The 17,094-nt window shown below is 38.3% G+C and overlaps 2 protein-coding genes across 4 annotated transcripts in view; both read right to left on the bottom strand.

Moving 5' to 3' along the window:
• Positions 1–17,094, bottom strand: part of CPNE1 (copine 1) — an 85,389-nt gene that overhangs the window by 60,312 nt on the left and 7,983 nt on the right. Inside the window, exon 1 of one of the 3 annotated variants that reach the window (XM_006032909.3) lies at positions 15,451–15,582. The exons of the other annotated variants lie outside the window; for them this stretch is intronic. The gene's annotated coding sequence lies outside the window, so the exon portion shown is untranslated. Of the gene's footprint in view, positions 1–15,450; positions 15,583–17,094 lie in introns of those variants that run through there. 3 annotated transcript variants of the gene reach the window in all.
• Positions 9,608–17,094, bottom strand: part of RBM12 (RNA binding motif protein 12) — a 12,857-nt gene continuing 5,370 nt past the window's right edge. Inside the window, exon 2 of the mRNA XM_014524320.2 lies at positions 9,608–15,593. Within this exon, the coding sequence (XP_014379806.1) occupies positions 12,938–15,571 (2,634 nt within the window). The 5' untranslated portion in view covers positions 15,572–15,593 and the 3' untranslated portion in view covers positions 9,608–12,937. The remainder of the gene's footprint in view (positions 15,594–17,094) is intronic.

The raw sequence follows: 17,094 nt of genomic DNA on the forward strand, positions 1-17,094 counted from the left end.
AGTTAAGTTATGTAGCCATGGTGGTCCAGGAAATGTATGGGAAGCAAGGATTTTGTTATCTCTTTTACTGCACCAATTTTATATTTGGGAGAGTTACTGGACAAGCTTTCAGATATCAGGTGCCCAGAGGTCACCCCATAGACGCTAGGGTCGGAAGAGACCTCAATGGATCACTAAATGCCAATGGCAGAAAAAAGTGCTGGGGTTATGTGACCCCACCCAAGTGCTTGTCCAGTCTCTTCTTGAAGACCCCCAAGGTAGGGGAGTCCTCCCTTGGAAGCCTGTTCCAGACTCTGGCAACCCTTACTGTGAACTTCTTTCTGATGTCCAACCTAAATCTACTCTTTTTTAGCTAGTGGCTGTTGTTTCTGGTTATTCCAAGGGGTGCTCTGGTAAACAGAGCATCTCCTATTCCCTCTTGTCCCCCTGCCCCAGTGAATTTGTATACTGCCACAAGATCCCCCCTTAGTCTTCTCTTTCGGAGGCTGAAAAGGTCCAGGCCCCTCAGCCTTTCCTGCAGGCCTCTAACCACATGAGTAGCCCTCCTCTAGACCCTCTCAAGGTTGTCCACATCCTTCTTGAATTGCAGTGCCCAGAATTGGATGCAGTACTCCAGCTTTGGCCTGACCAGTGCTGCATAGAGGGGGAGCATCACTTCCCAGAACCTGTTTGTGGTGCACCTACTAATGCGTGACAAAGTGTGGTTAGCTCTGCTAATTACTTTATCACACTGATGACTCCTATTCATCCTGGAGTTGACAACGACTCCGAGATCTTTCTGCCACTGTGCTGCTGAGAAGGTAATCCCCAGCCTCTGGTGTGCTGGCAATTCCTTTTCCCTAAGTGCAGCACCTTGTATGTGTCCTTATTGAACTGCAACAAGGCATTCACAGCAGATAAGTGGTTACAGCTTATTCATGCAGCTATTTAATATCTGAAAACATTAGGTTCAATATTAGAGGTAAGCTGTAGTTTGCTCATTACCGTAATAGATCCATTCTCCTCAGTAAAGCATGAATGGTGTGCTGTGCAATGCACTGACTGGTATCCACTTGGCCATTGTCAAAGTACACGTATCTATTTGACAATTTCTTTGGAGAACTGGAGATATTTAGCCCTTCAAATCTGCCTTTCCTGTTACTTTGTATAAAAAGCATGGAGAGACCTTAACTTCTCTTTACAACTTATTGCACTAGGCACTGTACAAATACATGGCAAAGGACAGTCCCTTCCTTCAAAGAGTTTCAATCTAATAATCAAGACAGACAAAAGATAAGAAAAAGGAAGGTGCCATCATCCTTCATCGCTTGATATTCTACCCATGAAATATCTAGTTATTTAAACACCCTTAGATCCAAGAAAAAAAAAAGGGAGAACAGACACTAAGACATAAGCAAACTTTAAAGGTCCAAGCCAAAACATTTTTGAGATGGAATATTTTTTGTATCGTTTTTCCCCAAGTACTTGTACAAAGGGAGAACCCCCCCCCCCCCAAAAAAAAAAACACAACCCCAAAAGCAAAAACAACTTATTTACATGCCTTCTCAATTTCCAGTAATATCCCTGGCAGGATATATCAAAAAAGTTTTTTGGGGAAGGATTTTAAAGCAAGTAACTGGGGGCTTTGTACTGGTCAGTCATTAGGCTTTATAGTGAAAAATATATATAAATACCTAAACATTAAGCTTCAAGTTTTGCTCCAATATGTGCAGTTTCTTGTACTATTTGCTTGTTCCTTACTCCAACTGTTACATTTTTCATATGATACTGACAAGCTGATGTTTTTGGGAGATACCAGAACTGAAACCAAAAAGTTTAAGATTTTGATAAAAATATGTTGAAATATTTGAGGATTCAGAATGTTTTTGTTAGTCAAAAAAGTGATGTTAATATGTACATATCCTGCCACTATGAAAATCAACCCTCTTCCTTTTCCTTAATCCTCAACCATTTGCTTTTCTCCCTCAACCCCCTCATCCATGGTGCTGAAAAAGCAAGATTCTGCAGCACCCTGTTTTGCTCACTCTACAGCAGCAGGGAGACAACTGATGCTACTGCAGAGAACTGAGTGTGGAAACACTCAAAAAATGCCCTTCTACACTCCAGCTCCCCCAGTGGGAGCAGAATCCTAGCCTCAGTCTAAAGACTTATTTAATCTCTGCCAAGCAAATAAGGCTTATATCACATCACCCAGAGAAGAACTGGTTCAGAAGTTGGTGAACGTGAAAGTGGAAGAGTTGAGTCGCAATGATTATGAAGTGATATTGTCAAGATCCTAAGGAAAGGAAGGAGAGCAGCTAGATAAAAATTGTGGACTTCAGGAAAGCTCAGGAAACTGCATAAGTAGGATCCCACAGGAGACAAATCTGAGGATAGTAGTAGCAAAGGGGTTGGTTCTACCTTAAAGAGGTGGGTGCACAACTGATCAAAGCACCACCGCTCTTGAATAGTCACCAATTGCTCAAAGTCCAATTTAGAGGATCTGTCAAGTGGGGTTCCCCATGGACATTTGTCCTGGGCTCAGTACAGTTCAATCTCTTATTAAATGACTAAGAAGATGGAATTCAGAGTACATTTAGTAAATCTGCAAATGACACGAAGTTGGGTGGAGCTGCAGACATTTTCTCAGACAGAATCAGGATTCAAAATGACCTTGATAAACTGGAGAAATGGTTCAAAATTAGTCAAATGAAATTCAATAAAGAAAAGTTCAAAGTACTGCAAAAAGCAACTGTCTTAAGTTGCAATAGGCAATTTAGATTGGATATTAGGGAGAACTTTCAAACTATGAAGGTGATTTAATACTGGAAGTTTTTATGTGCAGGTTAGATGGACATTTGTTTGGAATGATCTCGTCTTGAGTAGGGGGTTGGAGTAGATGCCCTTTTCTAAACTTTTTTTTTAAAATAAGATTCTAACACTGTCAGAGTTTACCACTCTACTGAGATGACAGGAATAAAGTCACTTTTTTAAAAGATATTTTGTCCAAGATTTAGTACTTTAATTACCTTAAACAAGGATTAATCTACCTCCACTGGACCACTGCATTCACTTAATAGAACTGTTTTAAACTCATGTAGGTTGTCAACATCAGGACAATCCTTATTTTTGATGGTGTAAAGTGGTCTTTACAGCCAGAAATACTAGGCAAATATTAAAATTAAAACTTGATTCCAGAATGTGAAAAAATGGCATCCACCTAAGGAAAATACTAAGTCCCACAAACCAGTCTAGATGAAGCCTTGCTCGCTGTACTTGGAATAACTAATGGTGTTAAGCTGCATCATTTCTTCCTTAAGAAAGCATACCCTATTGCTTCAGCAGCAGTGAAGGGTAACTTCTACTCAAGTTGTAGCTTTGTGCAACATTTTTCAAAGCCATTATGTCCCTTGCCAAAAATTATTTTCAACAAAAGGAGAGAAGAGTAGCAACATCTTTCAGTTGTCAAAAGAATCTTAAGATGGATATTGAAACAGTATATCATAGTTACTGAAATGGAAGATGACCGATTATAAGACAACACCGCCCCCCCCCCCAATAATTTAGATTCTCTAAATGGAAAATGTATACATGTTATGATTTTACAGGTATAGTATCCAATTAGTGGAGGTTTGCCTTGAATTTGTCCCCTTCCTACTGCTACAGCAGCAAAAATAAGTCTAGGAGATGTGATAACTCTTTGCTCTCTACTTCCTCACAACTTTAAAGCTAAGGGAAAAGTGCAAAAGCAGTGCCCCACTACCACAAAATTGTGCAGTCAAGATTGCATTTGGAGAGACTCACAAGGTCAGCCTGCCTAGAGCGCAAGGGACAGACCTCACTGTATTCTTTTATGGTTAGCTAGTGAAATGCAGTACCAACCCCTAGGAAAGCTCCTATCTGACACTTCTCCTTAGTCTCTTGTGATTCCTGAGCTTAGAGGAAGAGGAAGAAGTGGGGGTGGGGGGGGGCGCCTTTAGAAGGCAGGGCCAGTACACACAAACCTGACTTCCCTGGCCTCTTATATTCAAAGTAAAAAGCAGTTAAAACATGCTATCATAGTCAAAATAGTCAAAACAAGCACAAAAGTTTCTCACTCCCTTGCCCCTGCCTACCAATGGGGGATATGTAGATAACCTTGTAATCTGACCTGGCATTCCACTGCCGGTATGCTGATGTGAGAAAGAGTGAGAGGCAAGCACATGCTGTTTTCTAGAGCTCTAATAACTTGTTTCTCTCCTCTGGATTCTCTTCCATTTGTCATGTTTCCCTTAAAACATTGTGACTAAAACTGAACAGAGTACTCCAGTAAGGCTTCAGGAGTTCTGAACAGGGAGTCCTGTAACAGAAACAGCAATGTCCAGGCTCACCATTACTTGAAAATGGTGAGAGGAACTGCATTTAATTTCAGATGGGTGGCACTAAACTTATCCTCAAATCGCTTCTTGGTCTTTTGGCTAAGATTACCTGGCAGGGGAAACACCATGTATCTAGGTCCATGAAGGCAGTTTTTCTTAAGCGATCCCAGGGATAACTGTTCTTCTGGTGTGGTTTAGCACCTGCCAAGGTGTTGGGGCTTAAAGCCCACTTTATGGAAATTGGAGGCTCCTCCCTAGCTTATTCCTGCAGCCATATGACTGAGGGCAAGCGCAACTTGGGGGCATCTGAACCCCAAGCCCTCTGGGCTTGGGCCTGCACGTAGGATGCCTGCCAAAAGACTTTGGAAATATCTGAAGCTCCTGGTGGGGGTGGAAGATGTTTGCTGGTTGTAGGGCCACTTATGGTTCTGGACTGACTCAAGGATTTGGACTTGATTGAGCCAATTTGGCTTGGGACACAAAAAATGTATTTAATAATAAAAAAATTGGCTAAGATCTGGGCTACATACTTCATTTTTTATGGAAATGGGGGATTTTTCCCCCTAGCTTCCTCCTTTGGCCTTTTAGCTTGATGCCTGCACATAGGATGCCTGCCATGGATTTGGGAGCATCTGAAGCCCCAGGCTAAAGAGTCTGGGAGGGAGATGCTTGCTGGTGGTAGTACCACACAGGCATGAACGATTGAGCTCTCCTCAGTCAATAGAATCTGGAACCGATTTGGCTAATTTAGCCTGAGACTTGAAATTTGTATTTAAAAAAAAATCCTCAGATGAGCTGCATTAACCTGTCCTTGTGGTACTGTCCTCATCAGCATATTTGCTCAATGTGGGTCATGTTTTTTATAGTTATGCTCAGCGTTAGCTACATTTAATCAAATCCATAGTTAGTTTCCATTACTGTGCCTATGCTGCTTTCGGCAGTAGTTTAATGATAGACCATGTATTCAGTGAGATTTCCTTGCATGTGATTATAAGATGAGGGGCTTCCGCCCCCCGTCAACTGAGGAAAAAAGAACCCTCATCTTGGAACTGAGTAAAAACAGTATTATGAAAGACCACTAAAATGCATTTTCTGCATATCCATCAAAAAGCTTTTTTCTCTTTTTAAAATATAAGTATGCTACAATCTCTATAGTAGGTTTCCCTTAAAAACTTTGCATAAATATGAATTTAGTATTTATAATCTTGAGCTAAACAGAATAAACAGTGCCTTTCAAAGGACACTTATCTTTCAAGAGATTCTGAACATCCAGGGCAGTATTTTTCAAGTGTCTCACACTGGTCTAACGGTTCCCATTGAAGCTGAATCTTTATAATTTATTTTAAATGGAAGCAAATGTGGAAAACTGACAAGAATTGCTGTAAAATCTCAGCCGGTCCATTTTCCAAGGTGTACCTTATTTTACATTTTGGATTATTTTAATAGCACAGAAGGAATCAAATCTTCACTTGTTTTTGTCTTTTGACTCTTCCACAACAACTCAATTCAATATCTGAACTGCAAACACTGATGGGTAAGCTTAGAAATGCACAATTCATTCTTACTTTTTTAAAGATACCATATCTATTAATCTTACAATTTGTTGAAGGTATGAGTCTTCAATCTGGACCAGGTTTGGCCAAAGAGTGTCCCTTTAACCAATTCCAGAAAATGAAACAAAGCTGATGTTCCTTCAAACTTGGAGAAGAACAATCACAGCCTGCTTTACTACTGACTCTCTAGATTTGAGTAAGTGACTATTTCAGCTCCCAATTAGCAAAAAACAGAAACATTTACTTACCCAACCTCAGTAAAGCATTAAATCCTTCAGATGAAAAAGCTTTAAGTAAATGCAAGGCTCCATGTCAAACTGGAACTACATTTTCTAGGAATATTGGAATAGAGGTCTGAAATTTTAAGTGAGTTGAACAATGTTTTATTGAATTCCTTGTGAAGATAAACTGCCCCGTTTTTTTAAAGCTCTCACGATCTGCTCTTAAATTGTGATTTCTTGTATTGCTAGCTCACAATTATGTTTTGTTTATTATCTTAGTTTCTGTGGTTTGAGTACTGTGATTCTGAATAGTGAGCAATTGTGGCCTTTAGCTCCTCAGAATTTATGGAAGGTGTGTTGGAACTGAAAGGTGTGGTCATTTTAACAAAAGCATTTGGCTAATAGTAAAATAATAAGACAGACAAACTGTCCTTTTTACCTTACTCATTCCCACAGGAGGTTTAAATGTGAAAGGGCACGTCATACTTTTATATCTTGTGTGTCAACTCCAGCAGTGGTGCTTTGGTTAACTAATTAATATTTCTTCATAATCGCAACACTAACACCTATAAAATAACACTCTGGAACCTGAGTGTATTTCAGAAGCCATGTTTCAGTTTTCATTATAAATTATAAGAAAAAATGTCATATATTAGGACAAGGGCCATGTAAGTACCTGAAAAGGTACATAGAACTTTGAAGTCCTGCTTTTGGGGGGTGGAATATACCAATCATTCAAACTTTAAAGGGTTCCTCACCCTTTAAAGTTTGCAAAAGGAGTTCATTTTTTAAAATAAACAGTTAAAGTGTATATTGTATTTGTAATTTCCATGTGAACTGGCCTTGCTTTTGGTTCAAAACTGGAATTGTTACTACTGCAGAAAGCAGCACAGTGTGTGTGTCAACTCAAAGAACTAGATTTAAAAAACAAAGCAAAATCCACACATGCAGGTTGAAATGAAGTTGTGCGATTGCTTGACATTACTAAATAGCTGGCAAAAATTTCACCTACCTTAAAATGGTTAGAATTCAGAGTTATATTGGCCTCTGGAGTCTTTGCTTAAATGCATCGTAATTGTTTTATGAAGTCCTCAAAAAGTCACCATTTATTCAGATTATATCAAGAGGCCCAAAGAGACAAAGCTCAAGTGCTTTTAGTGAGGGAAGATTACTGGAATACCATGCAGGATTTGAGAGAAGCTACACACCTCCCATTGTAACAAATTTACATACAAGATGACAATTTCTCTCTCTCTTCACTGTACAGTTGTGCTGCACAGCCTAAGATGAAGCAAGGAGTACACTCAATTAGATTTCATTCCCAGAACTATGCTGCACACAATCTAATATACGAGTGCAGGAAAAGCCATGCTAGTTCATCAGTAATAACAGGGAAAATAAAACTTGTCCCAACAAAAGAATTAAAGAAAGTTGAGAAGTATTAATGGAGGAAATGGGCAAATATACATTTAACTGCTTTAAAAGGGGAGGGGGGCTTACACTCTACTTATGTCAGCATGACCCAGTAGTAATATGAGTTAGGTGTGGACAGATATAACATCACTTCAAATACCTTTGGCAGCTTCAGAAGGTGAGCTGATGGAGGTAAACACTCTTTGAAGCATTCCCAAAATGGCCAAACTGCTCCAAAAATAAGGAAACAAGTACTATTTAGAAACCTGTTATCTGGACATGCTCTACAGAGCATAGCAGTGAAGAGCAGAGTCCTCCAATATCCCACATACTCCATGTTCCTTCCAGTATAGTAAGACTGAAGGCCCCATCCCCAACCTGCACCCCCCCACCCAACTAAGGGGAGGTCCTCCAGGGCAGAGATGGAGCACAAAACACTAACTGACATGTTGGCTTCACCCAGAAGCCACAGGTTGCAGTGCATCCTGACTGGAGAGCGTGCTATAGCATGCAACTGCAAGAACTTTGGAATGCTCCATGGGGGTAGGAGTGGGGAGGGGGAAGCTGGAGAAAGGCAATAGGGGGGGGATGTATATATTTTTGCAGCTAAAGTGTTTCAAAGTGCAGCTCACTTCCAAATCTTTAAATGTTTAATCTGTCATTAATAAAAAAAATTAAATAAAATAAAAGCACCTCAAAATGTTACATCTGTCCCTACACCCTTAACTAAAATCACACTAACTCTGACTTTAAATGAGGCAGGGTTACTTTGAATGGTTTTCTTACACTTGTATCTCTACATGCACAGATGCAAATTGCATCCTAACAGCTTGTACCAGTATCCTTTGATATTGATACAGTTATGCCCCTCTATACCCAGAGGGTTCTACAAAGTGTCATTCATGGTCCTGTTAAACAAAAATTATTTGCTCTGAAGGCTTGCTTTAAACACACTTGGGAAGCAACCAGTAACTATGTTTGAATTCAAATGCCGTTGTATCCAAATGTGTACATCAGAATTTAAAAACTGCCTAGAATTGAAAGATCCTATACTAGAAGCAGTTGTAAGGGGAGAGGAGGAGGGGGCAGGGGAAAGGCTTTCTTTATATATAGTCAGTTTCCACTGTTTTGCTGATAGCTAACTGCACTTAATTCTACACTAATATATCAAATCATGCATTGCTCTATGTGAGTCTATTCTCTCTACACATTCCAAGGCTCCAAAAAAACATTTACCAGCAACAGCATTAGCAAAATGAACTGAAGGGTCTCTGTAGGCAGGAGATTGCAAACAGACAGGTGAGAACCTAGCTAATACATTTAACATTTGTTTTCAAGCCACTGCACATTCTGAATTACTTTTACACAAGTAGAACAGAAAACTCCAATAAAATCCTCCACATTATTATAAAGAATGATCAACCCTTTTTTTTTCCTAAAAGCAGTCCATTAAAAACAGAACTAACTGGGATCAAGAAATGTTACATAAAAGATAACACCGTCTACTTTCTTTCACCTCCACTACACTTCAGGAAACTTGTATAGTTTCTCAAGGTCTTGTCTTATTTTAGGAGTTCACAGACATGACTGAAACAGAAGACAAACCCACACAAAGTTTCTAGCCTACTTGTTGATCTCCTCTAAAAACCCGGGTGTTTAAAGCTGCTTTAATATCTTAATTTTTGTTGACTTTCTTACGAGTTTTTCTTCCTAATTCCAACAGACTCAGACATTATGCATGTAAGGGAAAAGGGAATAAACTGTTTACAGTATAAAGGATATCTTTCAATATTCTAAAAAGCAACAGAACTTCAAAAAGTAATTCCTTCTACTTTTAAAAGGCAACACAGTGGCCCTTTACTAAGAAATTCTTACCTTTATCAATATACAACAGTTGTAGTTAAAAAGTTCTACTTGCTCCATTAAAAGCAAAACTTTGTTTTAGTTTGTGCAATATTCATTCAATAAATGACTGTTTTAAGAGCAAAAGTTTAGATTTAGTACCATGGTGGCATCTTCTTGTTGCAATTTAAAGTCAATTAAAGCCTCTTTTCATTTTATTCTATTTTTATTTCACATTGTTGACCCTTAGTGTACAAATAAGCCACAAAGTCATATTTCTTTTTACATGGGGTATTTTCATAGCTGAATTTTTAATGCTTTTGATATATTTGTGAGACGCACCAGACACATTTAGATCCTGATTTGGCTCCAAATTAGGCAGCCTAACTTTAAAAATAAAGCCTTACTCCAACAACTCGGTCTATTTCAAAGGACTTCTAGATTAACGTTTCAGTTAGCATTATATTTAAAACAGGCCACAATATTAATCAGGTCCAAAAGGCAATGGTTAAATCCGAAGCAATTTAATTTTTTTTCAAGCTCTTATGTTAATTATAATTTGGTATCAAGTGGTCCTTCCTCTCATCCCACCATGTAATAAACTATGTAAGATTACATGTTTTATCACAACAGCAATATCCTCCACATCTTCTACCTCGCGTATTAAACCTCTAACGGTTGCTAGCTACATTTTATTTTTAAATAAGCAAGTAACTTTTTTTCTTGCACATCTTGCAGTGACACGAAGTTCCAGATAAACAGGATCCTTTAAATTCCACTGCCTTGATTTCCACAATTTAGGAGACCAACTAAAGCTAAAATGACCTATGACATATTTGGTTATAATGTATTTGCAACTTATTTTAGCCCACTGCATTCTTTTCTTTATATTATCTTGAAGGAATTTTAATTCATCATTACCTACAGTAAACAGCATGCTACTAAAGCATTATATAGAAGACACCTCAAAGCTTTATATGCAAATACGACCTCCTAATATTTATGGGGAGTTCACATTTATTTACAAGTATACACTTTACAAAGATGCATTTACTAATGAATTATGCTAAAGGTCATGAGTATACCAAAACACACAGCAAGATACGGAAAAGTAAACTCAAACCCGTCATTAGAAAATTCCTTTTCCATCAGTATCAATCCTACTAAATACAAAACTCAAACTTTGTTTTACATAAAATTTTGAAAATGAAAAGTGTTTACAAATGCACAACTTAGGACATAATTTTACAAGTCCTTTAGACCATACAGAAAATTAAAATAACCGGACATGTACGTTTTCCCAACACAGACCTGCAGCTTGTTAGAAAATCTGAAGAGAAATGTGTAAAAGCAGATTTCACAATATAAGAAATTCCTGGAGTATTTCAGAAAGGTCTACTAATGCTCTGACATCCAAAAGATAATCAAGATGCACTGCACTATTTTAGCTCTTAGATGCATATGGATCAAATTCCAGATACTAGTAGTTTAATTACAATTTCACAACAAGAAAGGCATGTTGTGATTCATTTAAGCTTGAAATAGTTATCATCAATTTCTGCAAGCCATATACTAATATCTTCTAAATTCAACCAGATCTGTCCACAGTGAAACCAGGTTTTCCTTTTCAGTAATTTTATTCTAGTGTGAAATATGAAGAAACAGCACCCAAATAATAACTGAAATATAGTAGGAAATTTTAATTAGAAAATTGTTTCAAGAACAAAGAGCAAAATTTTTAAAAAACCTCAAATACTTGTCTCCTATTCAAATCATCTTACTGAATCAGTAATAGTACTCTCAAAGAAAAACATCTGTTGAAACAATATCCCCAAGACTGTTAAAACACATAACAAAGAGAGACAATTTTATTAACAGGAGACTTAATTGTAAACAGTATATACAATCACAAAGCTTTTCAAATGTGGGAGTGCACCACCTAGTGATTTGTCAAAAACAAATTTATTCCGATGAATTTCAAAAGGATGTGTAATGCAACCACCTCTTTATTGTAGTACACCTTTTACAATCCTTCCAAAAATTCCTGTACTGGAAAATCCTCTCAGAAGGTAGCGTTGCACAGGTTTTCAGATCTTCCCTATACACTACATGAATAAAACTGTTGCCACTTGCACCTATAAATTATGCCAGACTGTATACTTCAGTGTTCCATAATATGCAACACTAAAAGGCACGAGATTTCTTTGACCAAGAAACAGAACAGCTTACAGGCTACTATGTTTAAGTACAATGATTTGCAGGGAATTGTGGAATTTCAGACAGCAAAAAGAATTTGAATGTCTAATAAACCAAAGAGTAGACAAACTACAAGTTCTACTGTTCAATCTTGTGAATAATTGCTTCCTTTTTGATTTTCTATTCTCCATGAAAGTCTTCACTCCACAGTAAAGAAAATGTCAACTCTTTACAGAATTTGAATAAAACAGCACAAGTTTATTGCAAAAATATAGTAAACTCAAAAGAGTGTTTTCAAGGTTTTTTGGGGGGGGGGGAAAATAAGATTAAATCTCTGAATTGACCCATGACAGTATTTCACAGCACAGTTGCTGAAGTTAAGATAAAAAGCGTTTAAGAGTAGTTTAAACATGAAATCTTTAGCTGGAATCCAATCTTCTAATAAAGATAATCCCTTTGGTTCTCTTAAGAGAGATTCCTTGCGAGTAGTTCAGAAGATACACGAGAAATACAACATTCACTATCCAAGCTAGTGTCAAAGAGTCTATCGCAACTGTTACATAATCCTAACAAATCAAGCTACTTAAACAATGATGAATGTTTTTTTGAGTTGTTGCTGGCATGGCACCAACTTTATTTTTTACTAGAAAACTAAATACAATAATGTTTGACGGTAGCTACATTTGTGGCAAAAGTCTTATTCTGCACAGTTATAGTTGCAACAATAGCTAAAGGTTATTCCACAAAGAACAGCTTGAATTTTACAGAACAGTTCTGCTCATAGGTATATATGAAATAGCTTGGTAGACATTAGCCATGTGCATAATTCTATCTATACAGCAATAACCTTTGAAAATAAGAGTACATACACAAAACAATTAATCTATACACTGAATTCATTCACTTGAAGAGGAAAATTATAAACAAAGCTTTAACCCGGAACAAAGTAAATTCAGCCAGTTTTTAACCAAATCTAGGAAGAGCTATCTATTTTACAATGGCTTGCAATAGCACCCACTGAGGGCATCATTGACTTCATCTCATTACATAACTATTTCCTTTATCCACAACTACATAAAACCAATCTAGATTCCTTGATAAACATCATGGGGTCAGTTTAGCTTCAGCAAACTTTTTCTATTTGGTGCAAAAGAATCTCTCTTCTCACATACTTTTAATCAAAAATCCTCTGCACATTCATCTTTGCAGGGTTTCTTATGTAAATGGCTAAACCACTGTTTTGTCTTCGCAAAACAAATCTGATTACAATTTAAACAAATCCACAGGTTCTATCCTGGATACACTATAAAAACAATGTGGATGTATTAATCACAGCACTATGAGTAACTATTCTACAGACATTTCATATGAACAGCTACCCTAGGACAAGTTTGACTTTTCTTGAGCCTATAGGCCTGTCATTTAAATCAACCACAGCAGCCATTGCTTCATCACGAGACTCAAATGCAACCATTGCTTCTCCTGTGGGCATTCCTTTTTCATTGTATTTTAAGCACACTGAACCTGGGATCACTTGGTAACCATAAAAGAAATCCAAAATTTCATCCACTGACACAGTAAAGGGCATATTTTGTACTTTAATGACAGTAGGCCCTGGTTTACCAGAACCCGTTCCAAAACCTGGGGGTCCACTAATATGCAAGTTTCCTGGTCCAGGTCCAAAACCTGGAGGTCCACTTAAATGCCCAAGTCCACTTGCAATACCTGGAGGGCCACTACCAAAAGTAGGAGGGCCACTTAAATTACCAGGCCCATTCCCAAAGCTTTGCGGTCCCCCTCCAAAATTTGATGGTCCGCTCAAATTACTAGGACCACTTCCAAAACCTGGGATATCAATACCTGCACCAGGCAAACCACTGCTTCCAACTGAAGGTATTCCTGGTCTAGAATCACCAAAGCCACCAACTCCTGGTGGCGGCAGAGGGGGACCAAATGTAGCACTAAAATTACCAGGAAAATTAAATGGAGGGCCATTGTTGACATCTTTCGAACTACCACTCATGAAAGAATGCTCATCACCACCAGCATTTTGTACTCCTGGCACTGCTACGTTCCCTTGCATTGGCATTTTCAGCAACTTTTTGCCTTGGGACGGTGGATTTCTTTCAATTTCTCTCATTTCTTCTACAGTAGTCAAACGTAAAACAACATCTCTTCCATTGAGTTTTTTACGGTGCAGGCGTTCTGCCTTGTGAGCATCATCTTCAGTTTTAAACTGAACCAGGGCTTGTCCTAAACCTTGCCCGTTATTATCAACAAGAATTTGCACAGAGTTTTCTTCTACTGCCAGTCCCTCTAGAAACTGAAGAATCTCAATTTTTGTAATATTGTATGGAATATTTGATATATGTGCACATAATTTTGGCAAACCAGTCTCCCCCTCAGTATTCATTATGATCTCTCTCTGATCATAGTTGAAATTCTGCAATCTTTTCCGAATCATGTCTATCTTTTCTAACATCGCCTTTTTAGTTATGGGATGAACTTGAATAAAACGATTCCCTATGTACTGCTTATGATGACATAAAGCTGCTTTGTAATCGGCTTCATTCCTGAACTCAACAAAACCCTCACCAATTGCTTTTCCATTGGGTCCATAAGCTATATAAATGCTGTCTTCAACGATATCTAATTTTTTAAAGAAATCTATTACATGTTTGTTCTCCGATTCGAAAGGCAGACCTTTCAAATAGACACAGAAACCCTGCTCATGTGGCGATCTTGATCTTGACCTTTTCTGTCCACTAGGAGATTTGGACCTAGCATGTGTTTGTGGAGGAGGATGGGGCTGTCCAGAACCACCCATGGTTTGCTTGAAAGTGATATGGCCTCCAGCAGACACCCACTGTCTCTCTGTTGCAGGACTAACTTCAACATAGCGTTGAATCATTAGCATTCTGTTTCGCTTCAGTGCTTCAAATGTATCTTGAGGAGAGAAAAACTTAACTAGTCCATTTCCATTATTTCGGCCTACATGATCTTTTAGCATATGCACTGCATCCACACGAAGCCCATGGAAAAAGTCTTTTACATCAGATTCTGTTGCAGAGAAGGGCATTCCATGAACACTGACGTACAAATCATCTGGATTGATAGGAAGTGGTTTCATGCTACTTTGAGAATTCATCTGAATAGGATTTACAGGATTCATGGGACCTATAAACATTGGAGTCAAGCCACTGTTCATGTTCAATGCTGTTCCAGACCCATTCATTCCAGTAGGTAAAGGTGCTACAGGTGGAGGATTCATAGGAGGCATTCCTGATATAGGGGGCATAGAGGTCATTGGTGGTACAGGGGGTACAGGAGGTATTGGGGGAACAGGAGGAACAGGAGGCAGGGTAGGTACAGGAGGTGGGACAGGTATAGGAGGAATGGAAGGCATAGGTGGCAAAGATGGCATAGCTGGCATAGGAGGAATTGGTGGAGGTGGTACAGCGTTCATTGGGGATGCTGTACTAGGTATTGTTGAACTAAATGTTGGGCTACCAAAGGTAGTCCCAAGATTTGGAGGTGCAGTTCCAATACTGGCAGTGGAGAATGTGGGTATGTTTTTGTTGCTGTCATGAACAGTAGTAGAAGCAGTTACTACACTAGGAGAGGGATTGTTAAAGTTAGTTACAGTAGTTGGTAAGTTTACCCTACCACTCATTCCAGAACTAGGTGGTGGTCCAGACCTGCTAGCATTTGCTGGTGGCATATCTAGATTGGCAGTTTCAAAACGCCTACGACTGAGTTCTATCATGTTTTGCATTTCAGTTTTGCTACTGAGCAATAGTGTTACTTTTGACCCTTTAATAGTACCACCTGTGCGCATCATACCAAGCCTTGCATCTTCATCAGTGGCAAAAACGATGAAAGCCTCACCCAGTTCACCCCCTACAATATGCACGCCCCCATCAGGAATGGTCAATCCAGAGAAGAAGTGGCGAATGTCCATGGTCCCCGCCACAATCGGGAGACCTTGCAAGCGGATGACCACAGCCATGCTGCGCTGAAACAACACACACCTGCAGATGAGAAAAGGCAACGGCCATGTCAGACTACTGTTTATGACACCATGCATTTACCTACAGACACCATGTACTATATTATTTACAAATGCCTAAGGACATCATGCAAAGAAAAAAGTATGTTTATGTTCTAGAGTTCTTTATTCAGATTTGTTTACCACAAGCATTGAACATTTACGAACATAAAACATTAACTCAAGATTTTTTTTTGCTGCAAGTAAAAAGTTGTTTAAATCAAAATTCAAAAAGGAAAGATCAGCCTAAGACCCAAACAAGCATCAGTACAAAACCCAACTGTCAGCAAAAATCATAACCATTATATCAGAAGGTTTATTCTTTAATGAAATGCAAGGAAAATGACTGTTTTAACTAAACAAATGAACTTATCATATGTATCTTAGGAGACAAAGGATAAACATTTGTACACTTAAGCAGCTCATGTTCTGACTGAACAGAAAAATACAGCACTACTGAAACATTGTAAGAGCTTTTTATTTTCCACAGATCTTAAATATGTAAAGAACAGCAAGAAATAAGATGCAATTGCTCTTATTTCTTAGTTTAGCTGATTTTCTATTTTTAAACAGCTTAATTGCTAAAGCTTTTCCTTGTTTTTCTTACTGTGTTTAAGACAATTCACTCCCCAAAAACGTAAACCACACTCTTAAAAAGGTAGAGCGTCTACCCCTAAATGAACACGGTGCCTAGGACCTAACAATGGAGGTCCTAGGACCTCCTCTAATGGAGACCTAACAATTACTAGGACCTTTGGGCATTACCCCAATGTAAATAACATGCTTCTAGATATACTTGGCTAACAGAATGTTCCTTTGAATTGCAAACATGGGAAACAAACAAAAACAACAATGATCTCTTCTTTCTGATTAAAGTCAAGGCCTGACCAAACTGTTAATGACACGTGGAGCAGAGTCATAGTATGAACACAACTACATGGAAGTCTAGGTACCCTGTAAATACATAAAGAATAAGGCCAAGAGATTTTAAAAGGAGTACCTAAAATTGGAACCCTAAAATCAAATATGATCTTTAAAAGCACTAAGCACCCCAGAGCTGCTATCAGCTTCAAAAAGGAAATGCTAGATGCACGGCACTTTAAAATTAAGTGCGTTTTGTTTTCTTTTTTTGATGTCTACATAACACTTAAGCATGCAACTCTGAAAATTTTGACTTAGACCTACAAATACTTCCAATCTGGGTGAGGAAAATAATTGTTTTATAATACCACAAAGACAAAATTTAAGATTTAGTGCTATACTCAAAACTTAACTGGTTGAGTCCAACCTTCTGTTCACACCTAAACTACACAAACAGCTAAGTTATTTTTAAAAACATTAACATTGTAATATATTTTTAAATAGCACCTACTTCTCCAGCCTTAATCTACATAAATTCTACCAGAACACTTGCACAGCAGCATAAGATTACACTTAACCAGTGGAGCTCTGCTATCAGTGGAAGGGGGGCAGGGGTGGGAAAG

The sequence above is a fragment of the Alligator sinensis genome, unplaced genomic scaffold (genome assembly GCF_000455745.1).
Source record: "Alligator sinensis unplaced genomic scaffold, ASM45574v1 scaffold249_1, whole genome shotgun sequence".
NCBI lineage: Eukaryota > Metazoa > Chordata > Crocodylia > Alligatoridae > Alligator > Alligator sinensis.